The following is a 26140-nucleotide window of genomic DNA, read 5'->3' as shown; positions in this document are numbered from 1 at the left end:
GGATCTTAGCTCCCCTACCAGGGATCAAACCTGGGCCCTTGGCAGTGAAAGCACGGAGTCCTAACTACTGTACTGCCAGGGAATTCCCATGTCTATTGGATTTAGAATTCTTTAATGATGAGAGAGGAAGAGAGAAACATTTCAGTGGCATGATGAGGCCAAAAGCCAGTTTTATTGGGTTGGGAGAACCTAAGTGTCATAAACACCTAAGTGTTTTTAGAATGAGTATTGAAGGAAGCATTCATCTAACAATATTTAGAACAAGTGTTGAGAACTGAGAGGGAGAAGATAGGAAACTTATGAGGACTGCCTAAGGAAGTTTCATGGATGAGAGTGGTATTTGAGCAGGTCTTAAAGGTGGAGTTGAATTTACCAGGTAAAGAGATGAAGCGAGGAGAGTGAAGCTTTCCAGGCAAAGGAATAGAATGTGTAAAGTCAGAGGGAAGAGACAAGTACAGCACATTCAGATTTCACAAGTAACTTGATGTGATTCGAAGACAGGAGGCAAAAAGGTTTTGAATGGTCTGTTATGAAGTTAAGTCTTAATAGTCAGGTAGTGGAGAGTATTGAAAAGCTGCATTTTAGATACGCACTTTAGAAAGCATACTCCTGGCAGGGTGGAATAGAGGGCAGATGATAATGGGTGTGAGAATTCTGTTTATTAGGAGGTGTAGGAAAACATCTTGCCCCTTACTAAATTAAACTGATGCAAAGTTGGCAATGAAAGAGAATGGGCGTCAGCAGTGAGTGATTAGTGAAGAATCCCTGAGAGAAGGTGAATTTTGATGAATGGAATCATATTTATAAGGTCTGTCTCTGCGTCTCTTCACATGTTGATTCCTATTGACAGTATCTGATTTGATTTTAGTTTTATTAATTAATTAATTAATGGCTCCTTGGGTCTTTGTTGCTGCACGCGGGCTTTCTCTAGTTGCAGTGAGCGGGGGCTACTCTTCATTGTGGTGCATGGGCTTCTCATTGCGGTGGCTTCTCTTGTTGCAGAGCATGGGCTCTAGGCATGAGGGTTTCAGTAGTTGTGGCATGCGGGCTCAGTAGTTGTGTCTCGTGGGCTCTAGAGCTCAGGCTCAGGAGTTGTGGCGCACGGGCTTAGTTGCTCCACGGCATGTGGGATCTTCCCAGACCAGGGCTCAAACCCACGTCCCCTGCATTGACAGGAGGATTCTTAACCACTGCACCACCAGGGAAGTCCTGATTTTAATTTTATTTATTTATTTGTTTGTTTATGGCTGTGTTGGGTCTTCATTTCTTTGCAAGGGCTTTCTCCAGTTGCGGCAAGCGGGGGCCACTCTTCATCGCGGTGCGCGGGCCTCTCACTATCGCGGCCTCTCTTGTTGCGGAGCGCAGGCTCCAGACGCGCAGGCTCGGTAGTTGTGGCTCACGGGCTTAGTTGCTCCGTGGCATGTGGGATCTTCCCAGACCAGGGCTCGAACACGTGTCCCCTGCATTGGCAGGCAGATTCTCAACCACTTGGCCACTAGGGAAGCACCCTGATTTTAATTTTTAAAAAAATATTTATTTATTTGGCTGCACCCGGTCTAGTTGTGGCTTGTGGGATCTAGTTCCCTGACCAGGGATAGAACCCTGGACCTCTGCATTGGGAGTGCAGAGTCTTAACCACTGGACCACCAGGGAAGTCCCTGACTTGATTTTTATTAATGGATCTATTAAGCTTCCACTTTGGAAGCTGCTGTTATGTTCCAAATGAAAATTTTTGCAAGCTTGAGCTGAAGCAGCAATGGATTAAAAAAAAAGAAAAAAAGAAAAAAAAACACACGCACATACAAGCCAAAAAGAAATATGGGACTCCCCTGGTGGGGCAGTGGTTAAAAGTCCGTCTGTCAATGCAGGGGACACGGGTTAGAGCCCTGGTCCCGGAAGATCCCACATGCCGTGGAGCAACTAAGCCCGTGCACCACAGCTACTGAGCCTGAGCTCTAGAGCCTGTGAGCCACAATTATTAACCCCTGTGGCACAACTACTGAAGCCCGCGCACCTATAACCGGTGCTCCACAACAAAAGAAGCCACCGCAACGAAGAGTAGCCCCCGCTCGCTGCAACTAGAGGATGCCCGCACGCAGCAATGAAGACCCAACACAGCCATAAATAAATAAGTAAGTAAATAGAAACGTAGATGTTAAAAAAAATACATAAGTGGTAGAACTGACAGAACTTGGGTTTTAAGGAGGGAGAATATTATGACACCCCAATTTCTTAGTGGTGGCTGGAAGCTGTTATCAAGAAGAAACACATTATTTTGTGGGGAGGGAGGGATAATTCATATAGGCATGTTGAATAGGACGTGCCTTTGGTTCATCTAGATAGATATTTTCAGTAGGCAGTTACTGAAAGGCAATGCCTGGAAATGCTAATTTCAGTGTTAATGGGAGTTAAAGTTGTGACAATTTATGACATCACCTAGTGAGACAGTAGGGTGGAAGAAAAGGACACAGTATTAAGGGCGGCCCAAATCAACAGAATCCGTGGGCTGAGGGAGAATGCAAGTAAGGTAGTAGAAATGGCTTATGTAGATTTCTTTTTTATGGAGCTTTGCTGGGAGGGAAACAGGCACACTGAAAAAGGGAAAGGTAAAGGAGTCCTTCAGTGAGTTCTCAGTGAGCTAGTATTTGGAGAGTGGTGCAACACGTACACTGGGGAATGTAATAGATTCATGAATTACAGATTAATGCTGCCTTTCATCAATTGTGAAGTGCATATTTTTTCATATTAGAAAGGGGGGAACAAAGCAATGTTTAAAAACATCTTTACAAAGTGGTACTTTTCTTGCGAATGCAAGGATGGCTTAACATTAAGATTTTAAAGGAGCTGAGAGGAGTTTTTTGCAGTTTGCCATCATTAATGTGTTGGAATACTGTAATATGACCAAGATCAGACAATCCCAAATAAAAATGATTCCCTGTTTCCCAAGGAAAGAATGAAAAAAGCCCAGTTCTTTATCCGGTTTCAATATATAAACTTGAGGCATATAGCTGACAGTTAAATGACATATACGTTATATATTTTTTAATAAAGTGCTTATAGTACGGTAGTACATTATATATTATTACATGGTATACATTATAGTACATTAATATTTTGTACTTATAATACATTAATATATGCATTTTTTAAATTAGGGTATAGTTGCTTTACAATGTTGTGTTAGTTTCTGCTGTACAATGAAGTGAGTCAGCTATATGTATACATATATCCCCTCCCTCTTGGACCTCCCTCCCACCCCCCAATCCTGTCCATCTAGGTCACTACAGAGCACCGAGCTGAGCTCCCTGTGACATTAATATATTTTATTACATTACATAAAATAACATATTAATTAAAATTTTTTCCCCTTATAGTTCATGACACATATCTTTTTCAAACATTTCCACTCATTTTCATTATTCAGTTATTTCTAGAGGTATTTTTTAAGATAAGTAATTCTTTTCTGGAGCACATCATTTTCTTTTCTGTTCTTTGAAATTTAGCAGTTATTAAATCCATGTATGATGCTGTAAGTTTTATTCCAAGCCACATTTATTTGTATAACACAAGTTCATTTAATTTTTTTTTTGTTTTTTTACTCTGTTTGTATGTATTTGATCTCTATACTATAACCACTTATTGTATTGCTTTTTTCTTCATAGGAGTGACATTAGCCATTTATATATCTATAAATGGCTATGTGTGTATGTATCTATGTATGTATATATATGTCAATATACATACATATATCTATGTATGTATATATATATATGTCAATATGTATACATATATTTAATGACCACTTTTATTTCCTTGTCTCTGAATTTTGTTCATATCCTTTGACAGTTTTTATGTTGGGATTGTCTTTGATTTGCAGAGGCTCTTATTTTAGGAGAAAATTGGCCCTTTGCAATGAGTATTTTTGCCATGTGTGATTATTTCATTTGTGAATTGTTTATCTATTAAAACTTGATATTTACTTCCCCTTTTTAGATAACTTCTGTATAACTTTTCCTAAGTAAGTTTACAATGAAGTCCAAGTTTGCTACCAAAAAGATAAAAATACAGGTGAAATTTAACCACAGGATAAGACCTTGTCTTATTATTTTTTTAATTCAGAGCAATACTGTTTTAGCATAGTTATGGGGTTTGTGGATAAGTTTGAAGTTTTAATTGTTTATGTAGGCCATGTTGAGCACGTGATTTTTCACTTGATACAGGTGTAGTGGCAACAAGGTCTGAGTTGTTATCTTCCTTCTTATTCTTTTAAATACAGGGTGAGCATGGACAGTCTTGTGCCAAAATGCTTGTGAATCGAGCTCTAGGCCGCTGGAGGCAGCGTATGCTTCGAGCGGATAATACTAGTGCCATAGTAATCTGCATCTCTCCAGGAGCGGGCACTCAGGGAGATTTCACCAATGAAGACGAGCTCTATCTGAACCTGACTGATAGCCCTTCCTATAATAGTCAAGAAACCTGCGTGATGACTTCTTCTCCGTGTTCTACACCACCAGTCAAGGTACACAGTTCTCTAGAATTTAAGTTGTAATAGAATTTCTGTTAGTATTACCTGAAAACAGTTTTCAGATTCTTTATATAATAGAATTTCAGATTTGAGCTACTGTCAAGAAAGTGATAGATCTTTGCCGTGTAACTTATTGTCAGTAGGCCATCTACACATAGGTACTATACTGAATGCCAGCTGTATGTAGAGCACCTAATAGAAAAGTGATTAGATATGGCCCCTGAAGAATATTAACAATATTAATATTTGGAACTTATTGATTCCCTTCTGATAGTATGAAAGTTTGTAAGCATTTTTTATGATGCACTTCCATATGTGGTATTTCATTTGAACCTCATAACCCTGAAAGCTAAATAGTGCAGATGTTATTCCATTTTATAGATAATATAACTGAGATATTGAGCAGTTTGAATAAGATCATACAGAATCAAGACTGAACTGGACCTTAGGATATCAGACTTCAGAACTGGTTGTCATTCCTATTTCTTATCCATGTTAATATTGAATGAATTTAAGATGTGCTGTGAAATAAACAAGTTTAAATGCTACTGTATTTCCCTTTTTCTGATTTCATCCCAATTTTTTCCTGCTAATAATTAGTAATATGGATAACTGTTTTGAAATACCTGGCCTTCTGAGAACGTGCTTTCAGAAGAATGACCAATAAAATGGGGAACACAGTGGAATTTTATGTCATGTATTCAGGCAGTTTTTTAAGATGTTCAAAGCTACACAGCACAAAGAATTTATTTAATTTTGGATATTGTGATCCTATATGGAGTACTTGGAAGTTTACTATTACCACTTTCCTATCTTTTACTTCACTATATATATGGCAACTTAATTTTCCTTACATAGACTCTTCATTTAGAAATTGACAAATTAATATTTTATGCTTATTTTCTTAAAAGAATTTCTTGTCAAAGCTTTCTTTGCTTTGAAAACTCTTGAATAATAATGCAGATTGAAATCTTTTAAAGTCTCTTCATTCTCTTTGAGTGTTATGAAGGAGCTTATGTTCATTTGAGAATTCGCTGGTTTCTGTATTTGAATGTATTCATTACTTTCGTGTTTCCTAATGTGTTTGTATTTGAATAACTGAACTTTAGCCAGTACAGAGAAGGAGGCGTTAAGATGGAGGTAAGGATGAGGGGATAGAAGATATTGTGATAGGAATAAATACTCTTAATATTGATCTCAAAACTTATTGCCGTCTGTGGATTGGCATTAGTAAAATTGAACATAAATTGCACCTAGAAATAATTTTTAAAACATATTTTAAAATTCTGAAAAGTAATGATCTAACAATTTTACTAAAGTAAAGCTTAGGAGATTTATGTATGCACTGACTTATATGTAGGCGTGGTTGTTTGTTAACCATCTGGCCCCACCTAAATATGAAAGAATATTTAGAGCCGTTCAGAACAATCAGTATTGTTGGCTCTGGCCTAACAAGTAAATAAAGACAAATCTCTGCCCCAAAGATTGTGTTTTGTTTGTTTATCTTAACCATGGCTACTCACAAGTATCTCTGATGTATTTCATTGTTACAGTAATCCTATGTTTAGTAACATCTAGATATAAATGACATTTTGGTTGATTTTGAATGGTTTTTAAGACCTACCCACATTTAGACTAGGCACTTGAGACTAGGTTATCTACCTATAGACATGTGAACTTCTGTTTGAATCGTAAGCTAAATCGGTAGTCAAATCCTTGTTTTCGGACAGATAATAGTAGAAATACTTCTGTTTGTGATATATTACTATGGCACAGATTTCTTTATCCTTTCTTTAGGGCAAAACTAAATTTAGCTGTTTTTTAAATAAGCCAAGAGCTATAGGAAGGAGGAATGAGGAAAAGAGTTCTTCCAGAGGATTAACACTTAGTTTCAATTGTGTTCTAGGCACAATTTGTAATTAGTTGTTTACTGTTGGATTGTAAAATATATGGAGCTCTCAAGAAAGCTGATCTCTGAAGTAGTGAAACTTTTAAAGTGTGAGTTTTTAGGACATAACCTCTCAATATCACAAGTGTTTTATGAGCCTGTAAGAAGGCTTAGCAATACAGTAGTCATTAATCTGGGATCAGTCTAGGAAGTCTAGGCAGTTGCCTGAGCTAACAGATGCAATGTATTTCCACAGAATGCCGATAAAAAGAGAAGGAAAGTTCAAGGAAAAAGTGGGGGAAGAAAAGCCAGTGCACCTGTAGTATCAGAATAATTTGTGAATTTAAAAAGACACAGCACAACAGAAATTACAGTAAATTGTGTTAACTCTGATATCATCCCATTGTTTTTCTTTTGTAAAGGAATTCCATCTAATGTCTAACATTGTTGCATAAACTAGAGCAATATGTTCTATTTCTGTAAGTGGCTTGATTAGTACCTTTCTTCTTGTGCCTAAATTAGTGATGTGCTTGTTTGGTAGTAGGAAGCCTTCTGTCTACAGAATTTATCTGCTGCCTGGTCTTGTTGCAAATCCTTTTTCTATATTAAACCAAGATGAACTTTTAGTCAAAAATTACTAATGACTAGTTTTCTGTGGTCAGTCAGAACATGCTTGTGATCAGGGTAGTAGGCATTGGAATCAACCTAATGCAGTGGGGATAAATTCACAGACAAGTTGTTGTTGATATCGTTGAAAGCCAGATGTAAATATTCTAGAACAGAGACTGTCCTGTTATCCGTTCTCAACACTGGTATTTTGAAATAAGGTTGCTGCCCAACATCTAGTCAGTGTTAAAACAGATAAGAATTGGGCTTTCAGTAAACCATGTAGTATAAAATAAATAAATGAGCCAATGACCCCAGAAAGGAAGAATATATTCTTAGTTTTTTTTTAAAAAAGGTAGCAGCATTCTATTTGGGGCAGTACCAAAATAGGAACTTTAGGGTTTCTCATCTCTAGCCTCCACTGGACCTAAAGTTCATTTTTTTTCAGTAAAGCATGTTCGTGTTACATGGTTAAATTGAAATGCGTTTGATTGCTTCAATTTGCCTTTTTCTTTTTAAATCTAGAAACGTTAAAGGGAACATTCGTTTTATAAATATGCTTTTTTATAGAGCACTTTCTCGAAAGGCGTTTATTCCTAGGGGATTTTATATCAGAGGGCGACCAGATAATATGTCTTTGTTTACCATTCTACAAAATGGTTTACTTGGGCTCTTCAGAATATATTACTATTTTAATAAATTTGATTTGATTGAGAGAGGAAATGATTGAGGGAAATGTTACACACTTGGGCAAGAGATAGTATTTATGCTTAAAATTTGTACTTAAGAAAGTATTAAAGCAATGTTTTTCTAAAATATTATAGTGGAAGATTTGTATTTGATAGGAAGAATGTTCTTATCTGTCTGGAGATGGGAGGATATTCTGAATACATATAGATCTGAGGCACTACACCTAAAGGAGTGGTGCATATCTGAACCTCCTGTGAAGCTTTTTAAAAAACAATACCTGAAAGTTTCCGTATGATTTTCACTTATATCTTTTTTAAAAAAATAAATTTATTTTATTTATTTACGTTTGGCTGTGTTGGGTCTTTGTTGCTGTGCGCAGGCTTTCTCTCTTTGCAGTGAGCGGGGGCTACTCTTCGTTGTGGTGCGCAGGCTTCTCATTGTGGTGGCTTCTCTTGTTGCGGAGCACAGGCTCTAGGTGTGCGGGCTTCAGTAGGTGTGGCACGTGGGCTCAGTGGTTGTGGCTTGCGGGCTCTAGAGCGCAGGCTTAGTAGTTGTGGCTTATGGGCTTAGTTGCTCCGTGGCATGTGGGATCTTCCCGGACCAGGGCTTGAACCTGTGTCCCCTGCATTGGCAGGCGGATTCTTAACCACTGTGCCACCAGGGAAGCCCTCACTTATATCTTTGAAAGTTGCCCCAGCCATACTCAGTACATTCCCATATGTCCTGTTTTCTCAAATAACAGAACAGTATCTAGTGTTTGGGAGATGGGTGCAAAGCAACAGTCTGAATTTCCATTATGACAGAGTTGCTTTAATGTTGCACTTCACATTTTCCACACTACTGAATATTCAGAAATTAAAATATAGAAAGTAGGAAATAAACCCCCCAAATAAACAAATTTGTCACTTATTCTAATGAAATCTTTTCATTTCCCCAATGGTTACGCTGAATTCTAGGATAAATTATTTCTTACTTGGTTTACCTTCTTGTTTTTCAGTCACTGGAGGAGGACCCATGGCCAAGGCTGAACTCTAAGGACCACATACCTGCCCTTATTCGTAGTAATGCCTTCTCAGAGAATTATTTAGAAGTCCCAGCTGAGATAGCTCGAGGGAATGTCCAGGCTGCAGTCATATCCTCAAAAGATCCAGAGCCACTTGAAGAAAATTGCACTAAAGCCCTGACTTTAAGGATACATGATTCTTTGAATAACAGCCTGTCAGTTGGCCTTGTGCCTACCAATTCAACAAACACCATCATGGACCAAAAAAATTTAAAGATGTCGATCCCAGGTCAAATGAAAGCTCAAGAAGTTGAAAGAACCCCTCCAACAAACTTCAAAAGGACATTAGAAGAATCCAACTCTGGCCCTCTTGTGAAGAAGCATAGACGAAATGGTTTAAGTCGAAGTAGCGGTGCTCAGCCTGCAAGCCTCCCCACAAACTCACAGCGAAAGAACTCTGTTAAACTTACCATGCGACGCAGACTTAGGGGCCAGAAGAAAATTGGAAATCCTTTACTTCATCAGCACAGAAAAACTGTTTGTGTTTGCTGAAATATATCTGGAATTTTTTTTTTTTCCAAACTTCTAAGAGGGCTCTTTGAATTTGGTGCCGAAGTTGAACTTTTTTTAAGGGGACAAAATAAAAATAGTATACAGTTTGACTTTTTGGAATTCAACAGTTTTATCCTGGCCTTGTACTTGCTTGTATTATAAATGTGAATTTTGTAGATGTTAGGGTATAAGTTGCTATAAAATGTGTGTAAATTTGTATCCTTCACACAAACTCAGTCTCTTACTCTGATACACAGTAAATGTAACAACAGGGCTAAAGGTTTAAAAAAAAATCACAAGAATCTATTCGATTTTAGAAATACATTTAAACTTTTAAAAATGCTTATTAAGAAATTTGTATAAGTCACTTGTGATGAAAACTACAGAACTTTTAAAAGTAAATTATGAAGCAAACTGGAAAAGTGATGTATTTTCATAGTGACCTGTGTTCCACTTAATGTTTCTTAGAGACAACTAGTGTCTTTTAAAAATTATTCTTTATTTCTGATTTCATAATTCAGAACTAAATTTTTCATAGAAGCAGAAGTGTTGAGCCATGCAAAAGCAGCTGGGTTTTAGTCTCCTTGTCCTAATTAAAATACTATGCAGTATCTCTTATTTCATTCAGTAGCATTTTTTCTAAACATTAATCATCAGATTTGCTCACCAAATCTTTGAAGTAGAAGGAGGTAGGTTTGCCTAAAAAGATGCCCTTCTCAATCATCCCAGACATTCAGTGGCATTAGTAGGTCTTAAAAGTAGCTATATCCTCTTCTAGTGTTTGCATAAAATATGTGAAGTTTTTCTTGCTATGTCAATAACGAATGGTGCTGCTAATTCCCAACATTTCTTAAATTATTTTATATATCCTATGGTTTTCATTGATTATATGGACATGTTTGTTCATCTAATAAAATCAGTGAACTGTTACTGATGTTGCTGGATTTTTGTTAGTGGTTTGTTTAAATGGTGTATATTAACTTTTTGTTAGGCCATGATCAAGCTTTAGAGTAACAACTTAAAATACATGTAATGTTCATTTTTGCAATCTTGACTTTTTAGTTTTAACTTAGAGTACATCAAATCAGGCTAAATATACAATAATAAGTATATGGTTAGATCAGTTATGGCTTATAAGAGTTTGATGAAATATTACATAGCAATTAAAAATGAATAAAATGATTATTTGGTAATATAAGAAAAAACTAAAAGGAACTAATACCAAAATACTAAGAGTATGTTCTTTTGGTGTGATAAATTGTTCTACAAAGAGAAATTTTTTCAATTTATTAATTTAGAATAGGACTCTAAATGAGACATTGAAGAGTTAATCCTTGCATTCAACATTGACCATGCACCTACAGTATCCTAGGAACTGTGCAATTGGAAGCACACCAGTTTTCCATAAGAGGATTAATTGAGGGCTTCCCTGGTGGCACAGTGGTTAAGAATCTGCCTGCCAGTGCAGGGGACATGGGTTCGAGCCCTGGTCTGGCAAGATCCCACATGCCACAGAACAACTAAGCCCGTGCACCACAACTACTGAGCCTGTCCTCTAGAGCCTGTGAGCACAACTACTGAGCCCGTGTGCCACAACTACTGAAGCCTGCGTGCCTAGAGCCCGTGCTCCACAACAAGAGAAGCCACTGCAATGAGAAGCCCACACACCGCAATGAAGAGTAGCCCCGGGGCTTCCCTGGTGGCACAGTGGTTGAGAGTCCTCCTGCCGATGCAGGGGACACGGGTTCGTGCCCTGGTCCGGGAAGATCCCACATGCCGCGGAGCGGCTGGGCCCATGAGCCATGGCCGCTGAGCTTGCACGTCCGGAGCCTGTGCTCCGCAATGGGAGAGGCCACAACAGTGAGAGGCCCGCATACCGCAAAAAAAAAAAAAAAAAAAAAAAAGAGTAGTAGCCCCTGCTCACTGCAACTAGAGAAAGCCCGCGTGCAGCAATGAAGACCCAATGCAGCCAAATAAATAAATAAAAATTTCCTTCAAAAAAAAAAGATTGAGAACCAGTGGTTCAGGTGAAACATTAATTTTGGCTAGTTTTTCAAAACTAATGAGTTTGTTTTTCAGATCTTTCCAAGGTAATGACATATAGCAAGTAGCATACACTTTTGGAGTCAATTTTTTGTGAAGAATTTTTCCATCTTTATTTTTCAGATTAATTTTTTAATGTAAATGTCATAGCATTCTTTCCTAGGTCACATTTATAGTGCCATAGAGTCCAGTTCCATACCATACTAATAGCTGTCTAATACTGGAAACATTTTTGGTTTGAGATACATAACTAAAAGGTAAAATTAGCTCTCTTTTGTATGTGTACCTAGGGCTGTTTTTAGGCCTTTTCTTTAACGAGTTAAAGATGTTATGCAATTAACAATGTTTTAATGTTTATATTATTTTTATTAAATTTTATTTGCCTCTAATGTATACATCAGTAGTATAATGCATGATGCAAAATTCATGATTTATAAAAGGGTACATAATGAAACTACCCTCACCTTAGTCCCCAGGTTAGCCAACCAATCTGTACATAGACATGCAACTATACATCTGTTTCTCTCTTAATCTTATATCTTAAAGATTTTTCCACATCAGTACATCACAGCACCTCCTCATTCTTTCGTATTCTACTCTGGATATGTTATTTACCTATGCCACTACTTAACCGTGTCCACTGAAAGGAAAACAAACACTACTTCTTCCTTTACTCACACTCAAAATACTTAAGATGCCAGATGTGTGGGTTTTCCTACACCAAGCAATGCTGCAATATTCTGCAGACACCAACTGGGTGTCCTACAGTTCAGTTCAGTCTGACACTATCCATCTGATCCCACAAGTTAAGGGCTCAGTCTCATGGTGCTGCCCCCACTTCAGATGCCAATTGCAAGTCCCAGGTTGTCACCTACTCTTCTGACTGGCTGACTATAATTCAGCATTCCCACAATCACCACCTCAGGTTTGATACTTTGCTAGAACAGCTCACAGAACTCAGGGAAATGTGTTTACTGGTTTATCATATAATAAAGATATAGATGAACAGCTAGATGAAGAGACATCAGGAAAGTCCAGAAGGGTTCCAAGTGTAGGAGGTTCTGTCCCCACGGATTTGGGTTGTACCACCCTGCCAGCACATGAGTCTGTTCACCAGTCTGGCAGCTCTCCAAAGCCCACAGTTCAGGGATTTTCATGGAGGCTTCATTATATAGGCATGATCAATTATTAACTTAATCTCCAGCTTCTTCTCCCAGGAGGAAGGTGGTGGTGTTACCGAACTCAGGTTCTGCTGCTCGCCGCTGGAAAACCAATATTCAAGAGATGAGAGTGTTGGTTGGAAAGGAAGAGTTGCTTTATTCAGGAAGTCAGCAATCTGGGGAGAAGACGGACTGGTGTCCAAAAATCAACTTTGAAGATTCTGCTTGACCATGAAAGTTTTTAAAGGGAGAATCATTTTGGGAAGAGGGATCAGACTTCCCACGTGCAGACTTTCTTCGGATTGGTCTATGGTGAGGTAACAGCCGTGTTCAAGGAATCTTGTGCTCAGCCTTAAGTTACCATTCTCCACCCGAGTGGGGGCCATAGTTCCTACAGAACTCAAAGATATTGTTATATTCCTTGAGGAGAAACCAGGACCCTGCCCCACAGCTGCACTATCGTTTCTTGACTGCTCCCCCTTTGTTTCTGCTTTCCCTCCCCTTCCCTGATAAGCAGCAGTTTGAAACTGCTCTTTGGAACTCAGGGAAGGTCAGGAGGCTGAATGAAGCCTATTTCCTACAAACAAGAAATGGGGGACACGGAAAGGATTTGTACCAGATATGTATCAGAGGATATGATCAGAGGATATGTATCAGATTGTTATGTACACCCCTTGGGGAGGAACTAGGACTTTTATCACTGAACTATTGTTTCTTGACTGCTTTTCCATTGTTCCTGAATTCCCTCACTTCCCTTAATATCATTAATTACTGAGACCTGTTCAAGGGCAAGCTTCGTGACCAGGCTTAGGTCACAAAATGGCTTACGCCAAAATAGTTTCTCTTATGTCAAGAAAGCCAGGCCTGGTTCTCTTTCTCCAAGGACCCCCTACCCTATCTGCTTACAGTTCTTTATATCTTCTCTTTTTTGAGATTTTCTGTTTTTCCATTCATGTCGAGTGTTCACAGTTGCTTGCAAGAGCATTTGTATAATATTGGTTTAAAGTGTCAGATATTATTCTTTGTCATTCAGGTATTGGCATCTGTTAATTGTTTTTGTCATGCAAATTGAGGTTTTCCTGGTTCTTTGTATACCATGTAATTTTGGATTCTATCCTAGACATTTGAGTATTATGACAATCTTATTTAGCTCTTATGGAGATCATTGTTTTAATAGGTAGTCAATCTGGTTAATTCACGCTGTTGCAGGAAAGAAAGTGGGGCACAAGAGGATGGTCACGTCCCGTCCTAGGTCTCAGGCAAGTCCCTGGGACGGCTGCTGAGTGTGGGTTCTTGGCTTCATGCAGGAAATAATTCAAGAGCGAGCCATAATAAAGTGAAAGAAGGCTTACGCAGGGAGATACACACTGAATGTGGGTCATCTCAGAAGGCCAGAGGCTTAAGGGTATGGGGTTGTCAGGTTTTATAGTGGTGGGTAATAGTTGGATTATTCCAACTATTTTGGGGAAGGGGCGGGAATTTCCAGGAATTGGGCCACCGCCCATTTTTTGGCCTTTTATGGTGGGCCTTGGAACTGTCATGGCACCTGTGGGTGTGTCATTTAGCTTGCTGACGTATCACATTGAGCATATACTGAGGCTCAAGGTTTAGCGGAAGCCAGTCATCTGCCATCTTGGACCTAGTTTGTGCTAACCAGTTTATGTCACATCCTCAATGGCTGTCATTCTTTAAAAGGTTGTGCCCTGCCCCCTTCCTGTCTCAATGCCACATATTCCAACACACCTTCTGTGGTCTGTGGCTTCAATATCAGTTCATTTTCCAAATCCTTTGCCATTGTGTTATTTGATCTGTCCCATGTGTTCATCACCCAGTAGCTAGTTGGGGACCTGGGCAGTGATCTATCTGCCAGTTAAGTTCTCAAAGTCTTTAATATGCTGATTAGAATCAGATTCATGCCTAATGTACTCAGTGGGGTCGCTTTCCTGAGCTCCTCCCTCTCTACAGTTTCCATGGTACCTTCCCTTTCTTTGGGGTTCTTCTTTTTCAGGCAGAAAGCTGAGGCTTCAGGAACCATGCACTTTTGTCACTTTGCCTGAACTTGGGACTAAATGGCTTAACATCTTTGAGTTTTGGTCCCCACCTGTAAAATGCAGATAATACTACTACAATGGCAGGTATATAGTGCTAAATAAATGTTTATAAATGTTTCCTAATATTAAAATTTTAGCTTCTCAAAACTGTTACTACATATTCAGTTTTCACTGATTTAAAGCAATCTTTATCCAGGTTTACATATATGAGGGGAAGATAAATTATGCCATGGCCATCATTAAAACAGTTGATGAAACTAATTTTTGGTCTTTGTTAATAGTTTTACTTTCTGGTATCTTTAATTATAAATACCAGCTCCAAATTGTAGGATAAATTACTGGGGTTCTGACATGAAATTTTTCCTGTTAGTGAGCAGAGTCTTATGGAAAATAGAAATGAAACAAATAATCACTTCTGTCAAAGAGTTTACATTTTAGCTAAATAGACAATAGAATTATAATCATGCAGAAATATATAATCATGCACAAAACAGTTACAAAGTAGTACTAATGTGTCAAAGATAAAGGGTAACCATACTTCATGGTTTGCGGGGGACAGTCCTACTTTACCTTATTTTTTTGGTTTAATTATTAATAGAGCCTCATTTCATGAAGGTTTCCTAGGCAGGATGACAAATTACATGGCCACTTTATAAATAATAGTTTCAAGAGAATGACAAAGCAAAAAAAAATTATCACTGTATTTTCAGAAAGTTTGCTGGGCCTGAGAATGAGCAGAGTGGGCTAAAGAGACCTGTGGGTTAGGGTGAAGGGACCCAAGATAGTAAACAAATACTTAGAATTTCAAATAGAAATGTGGGAAATGGTGTTTCAGAAACCACAGTTATCTAGTAATATGCAGGGCAGACAAATGGCAGGCGTTGTAATTAAAGAGATGTGAGGTGATATAACCTTGGATTATGTTGGTTTTGCAATTCTGAAGGTTCGAATTATAATTTTTAGGCGATTACCACAAATGGTAGTGTTCAAAAGTTTCAGCCTGATGAATGCACGAGAGAATGTCTATGGAGTGAGTAATTAATGTATTTTACCTCACATTACATTACATTTTAGAGAAATGTAATTTTTAATAGACATTTTCTAGAGCAGTTTCAGGTTCACAGCAAAATTAGAGCAGAAGGTACAGATTTCCCATATATGGCCTGCCTTAACACACGTACAATCACCTTTGCTACAACATCCCCAACCAGAGTGATACCATTGAACAACTGATGAACTTACACTTGATGATGATTTTTTTTTTTTTTTTTTTTTTTTTGTGGTACGTGGGCCTCTCACTGTTGTGGCCTCTCCCATTGCGGAGCACAGGCTCCGGACGCACAGCCTCAGTGGCCATGGCTCACGGGCCCAGCCGCTCCACGGCATGTGGGATCTTCCCGGACCGGGGCACGAACCCGTGTCCCCTGCATCGGCAGGTGGACTCTCAACCACTGTGCCACCAGGGAAGCCCGATGATGATTTTTTTACCTCTTTGTTTTCCTTTTTTCTTTTTTTTTTTTTTTGGCGCGGCCTGCAGGATCTTAGTTCCCCCACCAGTGATTGAACCCCTGCCCTCAGCAGTGAAAGTGTAGAGTCCTAACCACTGGACCACCAGGGAATTCCCTCTTTGTTTTTCCTTATGCTTGACTGACAATTAAAATATTAATGTTCACCATAGCTCTATGTGAAATCAGATTATTTCACCACTGCTTAAATTATGTGATTCTTGTCCAAGTGTTTTTGGTGGCCAAAACAAGTGAGGCAATGGCTTGTCTGAGGCTGAAAAAAGAATCCTAATCCTACCAAACAAAAAGAGGGGAGAAAGTATAAACTGACCTTGACATTTGGATAGTTCTCTGACAAATCTCTGGGAACTGGGAACTTTTGTTTTTGATTTGCATGGCCACCGGAGAGGCAGTTTTAGTAATCAGTGATTTATTACAATGGGCCATTATAGCAACTGGAAGAACAAGGACTCTAGCTTGAAGTTTACTTTCTTATATACTGAAAATGAGTTTCCTAGCTGGGATTGCTCAATCCCAAGAACAGATTGTGAAACATTTCCCCACGTCCCAATAATCTGAAGTGACTCATCAGCTGGCAATATGGACAAAGCACCCACAATTCACGTCCGTTCAAAACATGATCACCACAAATTCTATTTTCTCTCTATTTGAAGGCTGATGAGAGAATCGAACACCATCTTTGTGGAGAAAAAACGGAGTATAGCTGGGGTTTTTTTGTTTTGTTTTGTTTTGTTTTTCGGTTTACTGCAGCACTTTTACTTCCTCACAATGGCACACTGCTGGGGCCTAATATTCTCACATGACAGTAGAAAACCAAAATCTGTTGTTATCTCTTCAAGAATTGAGAATTGTGTGCAAAAACCTTACATAAGTTAAGAGGATGAATACATTTACAGATGTGAATGCAAACTGTTTTCCAACTCAAGGCAAGTAATGACATATGGTGTTCTGGCAGGAAAACTTCGATAAGAAAGGAAAGCAGGTCCTAAGGTTCGGAACTTCTCAACCTGGTAAGACTGGCAAGTTAGTAATTACAACGAGTTAATTTGTATAAATTTCTAACTGGTTCTGAGAAGTTTAAATTTATTTACACTTCATAAGAATCCCACTTGTTGAATTGTGAGGCTTGTGCTCACTTTGGCAGCACATATACTAAAATTGGAATGACACAGAGAAGATTAGCATGGCCCTTGCACAGGATTACATGCAAATTCATGAAACATTCCATATTTTTCAGTTATCGAATTTGTATCTTTGTGTATATGATGTCTTTGCAAAGATTAAATAGTATAAAATATGATGTAAATTGTACCAACTGATATGGAAAGAAACAGTACCAACATTAAACTTTGCAAAATTTTAAAACTTAAAAAAAAAAAATCCTGCTGGGACTTCCCTGGTGGTGCAGTGGTTGAGAGTCCGCCTGCCAATGCAGGGGACATGGGTTCGAGCCCTGGTCTGGAAAGATCCCACATGCTGTAGAGCAACTAAACCTGTGTGACACAGCTCCTGAGCCTGTGCTCTAGAGCCCGTGAGCCACAACTACTGAGCCCACATGCCGCAACTACTGAAGCCCACGCGCCTAGAGCCCGTGCTCTGCAACAAGAGAAGCCACAGCAACGAGAAGCCTGTGCACCGCAACGAAGAGCAGCCCCCACTCACCACAACTAGAGAAAGCCCTTGCACAGCCACAGAGACACAATGCAGCCATAAATAAGTAAATAAATTAATTTTTTTAAATCCTGGGAATTCCCTGGTGGGTCCAGTTGTTGGGACTCTGTGCTTCCACTGCAGGGGGCACAGGTTCGATGGCTGGTCTGGAACTAGGATCCTGCATGCCATGATGTGGCCAAATAAATAAATTAAATAAACATAAAATAAAACACAACCTCCTATCAAAACATCACATTAATAAAAAAATCCTATCAGGCTAATAATTTTTTTTTTTTTACAATTTACAAAGGATGAAACCAGGGCACAGAAATTCATCCCCACTAAAAAAATGTATAACTTCAACAGGGTTCATCCTATCTGTAAACATCATCACTCAGTTGTTCAAGCCCAAAGCACAGGCATCGTCCCTGATTCTCTCATTTCCTTCTATCCCACATCCAACCCATTATCAAGTTCTTTTAGTTCTGTCTTCCAAAATATTCTGAAAGTGATTACTTTTCACCTCTGCTGCTTCACTTCTAGGCCTAGTTCTAGACAGCTCTCCCATCTGGTCTAGTGAAATAGCCTCCCTACTTGACGCACTGTTTCCACTCTTGTCCCCTCCCTAATGACAGTTTATTCTCTGTTTAGTAGATAGAACGATCTTTTAGAAATATAAGTATGATCATGACACTTCGTAGCTGAAAGTCCTCCAATAGAGTCCCACCCTAGAATAAAACTAAAACTCCTTATAATTCTATACACTATACTCCATTTGGCCACTGCTTACCTCTCCCAACTAGTTTGCTATCATTTTCTATTTAATTCACTTTAACAACAATGTTTTTCTCATTCATCTTCAAAATTCATTCCTTTCTTAAGGCCTTTGTACCTGTTGTTTCTTTTATCCTGACTGCTTTTCCCTCAGAGCAGCTTTCTTACTACTTCATTGAAGTCTTTGCTCAAGTGCCATCTACTGAGAGGCCTTCCCTGACCACATTACCTAAAATAAGCCAGCTCTGACCTCTGTTTATTTGGCTTATTTTTTTCCCATACCATTTTACACTCCTTGAATTTCTCTGTTTGTGTGTTTATTTCTGTCTTCCCACCAGAATGCAAATTCTCTGGCTGAGGACAAGTACATTGGTTGATTTGTTTATTGCTGTATCTCCAGAGCCTAGAACATGCCTGACACTTAGTAGGCATTCAAATATTTATTGAATGAATGAATTTGTGTTTATGATTTTTGTTTCCTTGGTTCTTCCACAGCTTTGTAGAGGAATAGTGAAAGAGTTATGGAATTTAACAATGCATGTAAAACAGCTATTTAAACTGAAAAACCTTATACAAATGCTGGTTATCCCACTTGTGAGTATTACCTATTGGTCTCCTCTGGATTTTCTCTTTATTCCTGCTCTGGGTCAGGGACAACATGAGAGTAATAATTATTTAATTCAAGTAAGTCTGAATTTTGAAATATGTGTTGTGTTCAGGGTAGTTAGGTATAAAGGGGGATTCAACAACATGAAAGCTTTAGTCTATTAATGCCTAGGAGGAGTTTAACTTTATAGTGGGAGAAAATGAGACATGTATTAGAGAAATAACCAAAAAACATTTCAAAGACAACAAGGAAGTAAGCCAGTGATAGCAATAAGAACAAAGGGAATACAAAATACTGGAAAGATTCTTTCATTACTGGGTTTAATGTAGGAAGCAAATCTTAAAAGGACGACAGTGCTGGGAATTTGTGTAGTGAAAGAACATGAAAGTCCAAACATTAGCCTGATAAATATTACTTTGGGTGTCCTTTTTATTGGCACTAATTGAGCATCACAAGCAAATGGGTGGTTTCTTGGCTATATCTATATTATCATCCATCTGTCCAGCACCTGATTAACTGCATATTTCTGGTGAGGTATTTTCTCTACTAAACTTTTCCCTCCTTCACAGTGCTAAAACCTTTTAAAAGTTTTTACTGCTGTATCAGCCACTTTGTTACAAACCCCATGCCTATTAATAAGCCATATTTTCATGGGATTGTCAGGAGTATTAAATTTGATAGTACTTATGAAGTGCTTAAGTCTATGTTGAGCGTTCCTTCGATAGAACAATAAATATTATTATATAAGAAATGTAACCGACGGAATGACACCAGGGCGATCTCAATATGTTCCTTACGGGAAGTGTAAACAGTTAGGAAGGAGTCAGGTGTGGTCCACAAACCCAGGTCAAATTGAAAACAATACAAGCCGTACCGGTCATTCAGATCACCACCCCGGCTGCAGGGCAGCCCATCAGCGTCAGCCAGCCTAGGCTCCCGGAAGGTAAACACATTGAAAAGGGCGGGGCAGAAGGCGCGTTCGGGATGGTTGACTGGCCAGCTAAAAGTGATTGGCAGCTGCCACGTCCACGTGCGTTGAGCTTCGAACCAGCTATCGCGAGAATTCGATGTAAACAGACCGGTCCCCGTAAGGTACGACTCCCAGCCTGAGACACCCAAGTGACGTGCACAGGCTTCTGCGGCATGATGCTTTTTGACAAGGCCACGAAGGTGCTGTGTCCAAAGGAAAACAGACATGTTTGTAACTCCTCCCTACCTGCCTGCGTTCGCAACCGAACCTTACACCCCGGCTTCACCCGAACTCACATACTGTTGTGTTTTCCCTCGAGCCCCAGCGGATTGGATCACTTCAGGAGGCGGGTCCGCCTCTTTGCTACTTGCTGGTTGGCGAACCTGACCTCTAAGGGCGGTGCCCAGCCGCGGCCAGTTTGCTTCTGGGATTGGCTAGAAAGGTAGTTCCGCTGAGGCGTGGTAGGAAGTGGTAACCGTCAATCACGAGGGGAGACTCCAAACAGTGAGTCTTGAGCTGGAGAGCAGCGTTTACCGGCGGCGCGGCCGGTGAGAGGGCTGGTGGTGCTGCGGCTTTGAGGAGGCTTGGCGAGGACGTGGGACGAGCAGCGTGAGGAGAGAGGGCTTGGCTGGTAGGAATTCGACGAGGTAGAGCTGTGGAAATCGGAGCGGGACGGGAGGGAGGGCAAGGGGCCAGAGGGCGGCCGGGGACAGCGGTGGCTCAGCGTTGGAGGTGAAATGGGTAACGCCGTGCTGATGTCTTTCAGGAGAGTGGGGCCTGAGGGGCTGGCGAGGGTCGTCCTCAGGAGACAGGGCCCTTAAGACAGTTCTTGGGAGCCTGTGTTTCGAGAAATAAAGGGTGGAATGGAAATGAGAGGGCTCAGGGGCTGGAGGTGAAGATACCCACTGAGGAAGGGGTACCTGGGCTAGTTGGGGCACAGGGTGTTTTGGTTGTAGCAGATGGGACTCATCAGTTTGCGAGTTTTCAAATAAGGTGATAGAATGCTCCCTGCTTAGAAGAGATGGTTTTAAGGGCTTTCAAGATTAGTTCCAGGCTGTGGGCTTTCCTGAGCCGTGTAAGAAATCTTTAATATTGCTGTCTCTTTTAACCTTAACCACATACGGTCCATGCTTTTAAAACCTCCCCAGTGATTCAGATGCTTATTAGACATTCAAGGATCAGGATTCAGTGATGAGACTGGAAGGGCTTCTAATGTCATATATGTTTTTATTACTTATTTAGACTCTGGTGATTAGGTTACAATAGCAGAGGTTACAAATATGATTACAAATTAGGTTACAAATATGATTTTGATAGTCTTGTTAAATTGTGACTGCAGCCTTTTTAAAATATATATATATATTTGACATATAAATTACATGAGTTTCAGGTGTACAACATAATGATTCGATATTTGTATATACTGCAAAATATCACCACAGTAAGACTAGTTAACATCCATCAGGATACGTAGGCCATTTTACTCCTATTTTCCCAACACTCTTAGTTGGAAGGTAGTACCTCACTGTTCCATTTGGTCTTAAAATACTATACCATGTATATTTTTATTATCTCAATATAAGATTTCAGTAAATTCTTTAATTTTAGCTCACAAAGTTAGCATATTTGTTTTTATAAAGTGATCCTGTGCTAGACTTTCCATCCCTTCCTAGTTTATGTTAATAGTAGATCAGGGACTTCCTTGGTGGTGCAGTGGTTAAGAATCCACCTGCCAATGCAGGGGACACAGGTTCGAGCCCTGGTCCGGGAAGATCCCACATGCCGCGGAGCAACTAAGCCCGTGCTGCACAACTACTGAGCCTATGTTCTAGATCCCGCAAGCCACAACTACTGAGCCCGTGTGCCACAACTACGGAAGCCCACGCACCTAGAGCCTGTGCTCTGCGACACGGAGAAGAGAAGCCACCGCAATGAGAGGCCTGTGCACCGTAGTAAAGAGTAGCCCCTGCTCGCCACAACTAGAGAAAGCCCGAGTGCAGCAACGAAGACCCAACACAGCCAAAAATAAATAAAACAAACAAACAAAAACAATAAAAAAGCAGTAGGTCAGAGGGTCCTGCAAGGGTCTTAACTAGTTTTGTGGTTCTGAGCCTTGGTCCAAATAAGAAAACCTCATAGTAGTTTGAAAAATCTTTTATCTACTTCTTCCTCTTCTGCACTCCCCTCTTTTAGGTGTAATAGGAATTGCTGGGAGATTTTCCTACATTTTAGGACCTAACATTTAGGTATTTGTGACAAGGGATCTCTAGTGAGCAACCATGTATCTTTCTCCCGACCCCCAACAATAATGATCCATTATTTTCTGTCTTTTTGTTCTGGAAACAGGTTTTGTGAATGAAGCAATGGCTACAGATTCCCCCAGAAGACCCAGTCGTTGTACTGGTGGAGTCGTGGTTCGCCCTCAGGCTGTCACGTAAGCAAATTTCAGATAAGCCTGATAGGTAAAGGAAAGATTACTCAGAATAGTAACTAACATTTAGGTTTCCTTTCTAAGCAGTACTTACTTTTGTAAAATCTGTTTAATTTTGGCTTTACAGGATGATAAACATCATTGCCAAGGCCAAATAAAAGCAATAATTGGAGGGTCAGTTTGATGTATTTAGCGCATTTATAGAGTACTTGAAAAGCACTGTATTTTGTCCTTGAGTACTGCTTTTTCAAACCTCAGGTTTAACAATTAGTGTCATTAAATCAGTTTAGTGAATCAAGACCATTATTCAAAAAATGAAATAGAATATAGTAGAAAATATGGTTGGGAGTTAGTATTGTGTTCTGACATGCACATAGATAATATGCATTCATATGTATGTATATGTTTTCTAGATTGTGATGTATCACTCTAGGTCTCAGTCAGAAAGTTTCAAAGTGAATGTCATAAAGAGTACATTTCTATATTTTAAGCATTTTTTTGACAAAGCATGGCTATACTTTGCAGTAGCTTATAATCTAATGTAGTTTTTTTTTCTTTTTTTCTTTGGCTGTGTCGGGTCTTAATTGCGGCACATGGGATCTTTGTTGTGGTGTGGGGGCTTCTCTCTAGTTGTGGCGTGCGGGCTCTAGAGTGCACACAGGCTTAGTTGTCCCATGGCATGTGGGATCTCAGTTCCCTGACCAGGAATCGAACTGGTGTCTCCTGCATTGGAAGGTGGATTCTTAACCACTGGACCACCAGGGAAGTCCCTAATGTAGTTTTAAGCTGCGTATACTTGCAAGCACTCTAATGAATAAAAAAGATGCCAGCAAAACAGCATGGGAATTTAGAGGGAATATTTTGTGGTTTTTAATTATTTATTTAAAAATTTTATTTTTTTATGGCTGCATTGGGTCGTCTTTGCTATGTGCAGGCTTTCTCTAGTTGTGGTGAGCGGGAGCTACTCTTCGTTGGGGTGCGCGGGCTTCTCATTGTGTGGCTTCTCTGTTGCAGAGCATGGGCTCTAGGCGCGCAGGCTTCAGTAGTTGTGGCACGTGGGCTCGGTAGTTGTGGTTCACGTGCTTAGTTGCTCCGTGGCATGTGGGATCTTTCTGGACCAGGGCTCGAACCCATGTCCCCTGCATTGGCAGGCGGATTCTTAACCACTGTGCCACCAGGGAAGTCCTTATTATTTTTTTAAAATTTTGATTGGAGGGAATATTTTAGTGGGAGTATTTTAGATCTGAAAAGGTTTCATTAAGAAGCTAACATTTGGACTTCCCTGGTGGCGCAGTGGTTAAGAATCCGCCTGCCAACGCAGGGGACATGGGTTCGAACCCTGGTCCGGGAAGGTCCCACATGCTGTGGAGCAACTAAGCCCGTTCGCCACAGCTACTGAGCCTGCGCTCCAGAGCCTGTGAGCCACATATATTGAAGTCTGCGTGCCTAGAGCCCGTGCTCCGCAACAAGAGAAGCCACCACAACGAGAAGCCCATGCACCACGGCGAAGAGTAGCCCCCGCTCGCCGCAACTAGAGAAAGCCTGCACACAGCAACAAAGACCCAATGAAGCCAAAAATAAATAAATTTTGAAAAAGCTGACATTTATCGTGTAATTTAACGGCTGAATACAATTTGGGCAATTAGAATCAAGGGCACATTTTCGGCAAAGGCAATGGAGTAAGCAGAGGTGGGAAAGGCAAGCTATTTTCATAAATGGAATCTAGGGAAGTTGACCTATTTAAAGGAGGTTGGGGTGGACAATTAAGACCCTTGAATACCTGGCTAAGGAGATAAAGTTTGCTTTCTGTCTTTCAAAGTGTTAATAAGGGAACTGTAGCATTTTGAATTATTTCCCTTGAGCAGTTTAGCATGTTACATAAAATTGCCTTCTCAGACTAACAAAAAATATATGTATAGTATGATATTTCACCATTATACTTGCTTTTTTTTCTCTCCTGCATTTCCCAGGGCTATATATTTCTTTGCTAACTGTGGACCATGGCAACAGGCTAAGCATATTATTAGCTATGAGTTAGGTACTGTTGCAATCTTCATTTTACAGATGAGGAAACCAAAGCAGAGAGAGAAAAGTTTTCCTTGGTAACATCCAAGAAGGGAAACCTGGATCAAACCCAGGCAGTTTGTCTCCAGAGTCTGTGTGCTTATGCCCTATTCTATGCTGCCTCACCATATGGTATTCCACATATATTGCTTTTTGTTACGCAATACATAATTTTAGTGTTTTTTGAAGTTCTTTAATTTATTCAGTATTCTTTTAACAATAATGCTTGAGCATCTACTCTGTGGCTAAGTACTGGCTTATAGATTCTGGAGATATAAGGTAAATATGAGAGATGGATTCCTTTCTGTAATAGAGTTTGCATTCTAGTGGAGGACACAGTAAGTAATTACAGGCTCTGATCAGTGCCTGGTGTGCTATGTTAGAGAACAGCATTAGGGAGTATGATTTAAGGCCGTCAGGGAAGGCCTCTCTGAGGAGGTAACACTTAGGCTGGAGATCTAAAAGGCAGGGAAGAATTTGCGAAGGGATCCATGCAGAAAAAAAGCTGGTGTAAAGGTCTTGATTCAAAGAAGAGCTTGGTGTAGTCTAAGAATTGAAGTTGCATGTGACTGAAGCAGAGTAAGTTACAAGAGTGGGAGAAAAGTGAGGTTGGAGAGGTAGGCCTAATCAAAAATTTTTTTTAAGGCCTACTCAGTTTTTGTAGGTATCTAAGGCATATTGCCTTTTTAAAAAATAGGATTTAGGGTAACTCACATTATTTTCTTCAAATGTAATTTTTCACATTTCTCTGAAATGAATTTGATTTGGTATATATTTTGAAGAAAAATTTTTTTCCTCCATTTGCTGATCTCCATGTATTTCCCATTTAAAATATCTTAGTGTCCTTAATAGTTCTTCACCTTTATGCATTTTGATATTTTCCCATACCTTATCCACACCAAAAGTTCTGTGAGGACTGTTTAATAACTCCTTCTAATGCCTGCATCTGCAGCAAAATATAGATTCACTTTGCTAGATACAGGTAAGGGACTAGGTTCTTAACCAGTCTAAAGAGAAGGTCACTAAATACTGAGTCATCAGCAACAGTTTTTCTTGCTCTAACTAGGGCATTCTTCTGCTCTGACTCAAGAGGACGGTCTTGCTTTAGCCAAGTCTTCTGTCAGCACTCCTTCAAATATGAGTTAAAAGTTCTATCTGTATCAAAGTAAGAGAGCGGGCGGCCATAAAAAAGAATCAATTATTGCTATTTGCAGCAACATGGATGGACCTAGAGATTATCATACTGAGTGAAGTAAGCCAAGCAGAGAAAGACAAATGTCATATGATATCACTTATACGTGGAATCTGAAGAATAATACAAATGAACTTTTATATTTCAAAACAGAAACAGAGTCACAGACATGGAAAACAAACTTATGGCTACCAAAGAGGAGAGAGAGAGAGAGGGATAAATTAGGAGTATGGTATTAACAGATACATACTACTATATATAAAATACATAAACAACATGGATTTACTGTATAGCACAGGGGACTATATTTAATATCTGGTAATAACCTATAATGGAAAAGAATCGAAAAAATGTATAACTGAATTACTTTGCTGTACACCTGAAAATAACACAATAATGGAAATC

At 39.6% G+C, this 26140-nt stretch overlaps 2 protein-coding genes and 1 non-coding gene across 9 annotated transcripts in view; all 3 read left to right on the top strand.

Moving 5' to 3' along the window:
* The window catches only part of PPM1D (protein phosphatase, Mg2+/Mn2+ dependent 1D), a 53712-nt gene extending 43506 nt beyond the window's left edge, over window positions 1–10206 (top strand). The window contains exons 5-6 of the mRNA XM_029212668.1: window positions 4277–4519; window positions 8707–10206. Coding sequence (XP_029068501.1) covers window positions 4277–4519; window positions 8707–9264 — 801 coding nt within the window. The 3' untranslated portion in view covers window positions 9265–10206. The remainder of the gene's footprint in view (window positions 1–4276; window positions 4520–8706) is intronic.
* Window positions 10207–17172: 6966 nt separating this feature from the next.
* On the top strand, window positions 17173–17278 carry LOC114889865. Its single transcript, XR_003792159.1, has one exon. It is a non-coding gene; the product is annotated as a U6 spliceosomal RNA (small nuclear RNA).
* A 3268-nt stretch (window positions 17279–20546) lies between these two features.
* BCAS3 (BCAS3 microtubule associated cell migration factor) overlaps window positions 20547–26140 on the top strand; it is a 578108-nt gene continuing 572514 nt past the window's right edge. For 6 of the 7 annotated variants that reach the window (XM_029211565.1, XM_029211569.1, XM_029211572.1 and 3 more), the window contains exons 1-2: window positions 20547–20679; window positions 22395–22482. In XM_029211565.1, coding sequence (XP_029067398.1) covers window positions 22412–22482 — 71 coding nt within the window. In that variant the 5' untranslated portion in view covers window positions 20547–20679; window positions 22395–22411. Of the gene's footprint in view, window positions 20696–22394; window positions 22483–26140 lie in introns of all 7 variants that reach the window. The other variant, XM_029211568.1, reaches the window with a different exon arrangement.

This window comes from Monodon monoceros, unplaced genomic scaffold (assembly GCF_005190385.1).
Source record: "Monodon monoceros isolate NGI ecotype Baffin Bay Population unplaced genomic scaffold, NGI_Narwhal_1 Super_Scaffold_9, whole genome shotgun sequence".
In the NCBI taxonomy this organism is placed as follows: Eukaryota; Metazoa; Chordata; class Mammalia; order Artiodactyla; family Monodontidae; genus Monodon; species Monodon monoceros.
The sequence above is the reverse complement of the archived record's forward strand: the minus strand, read 5'-3'. Positions and strand labels throughout refer to the sequence as shown.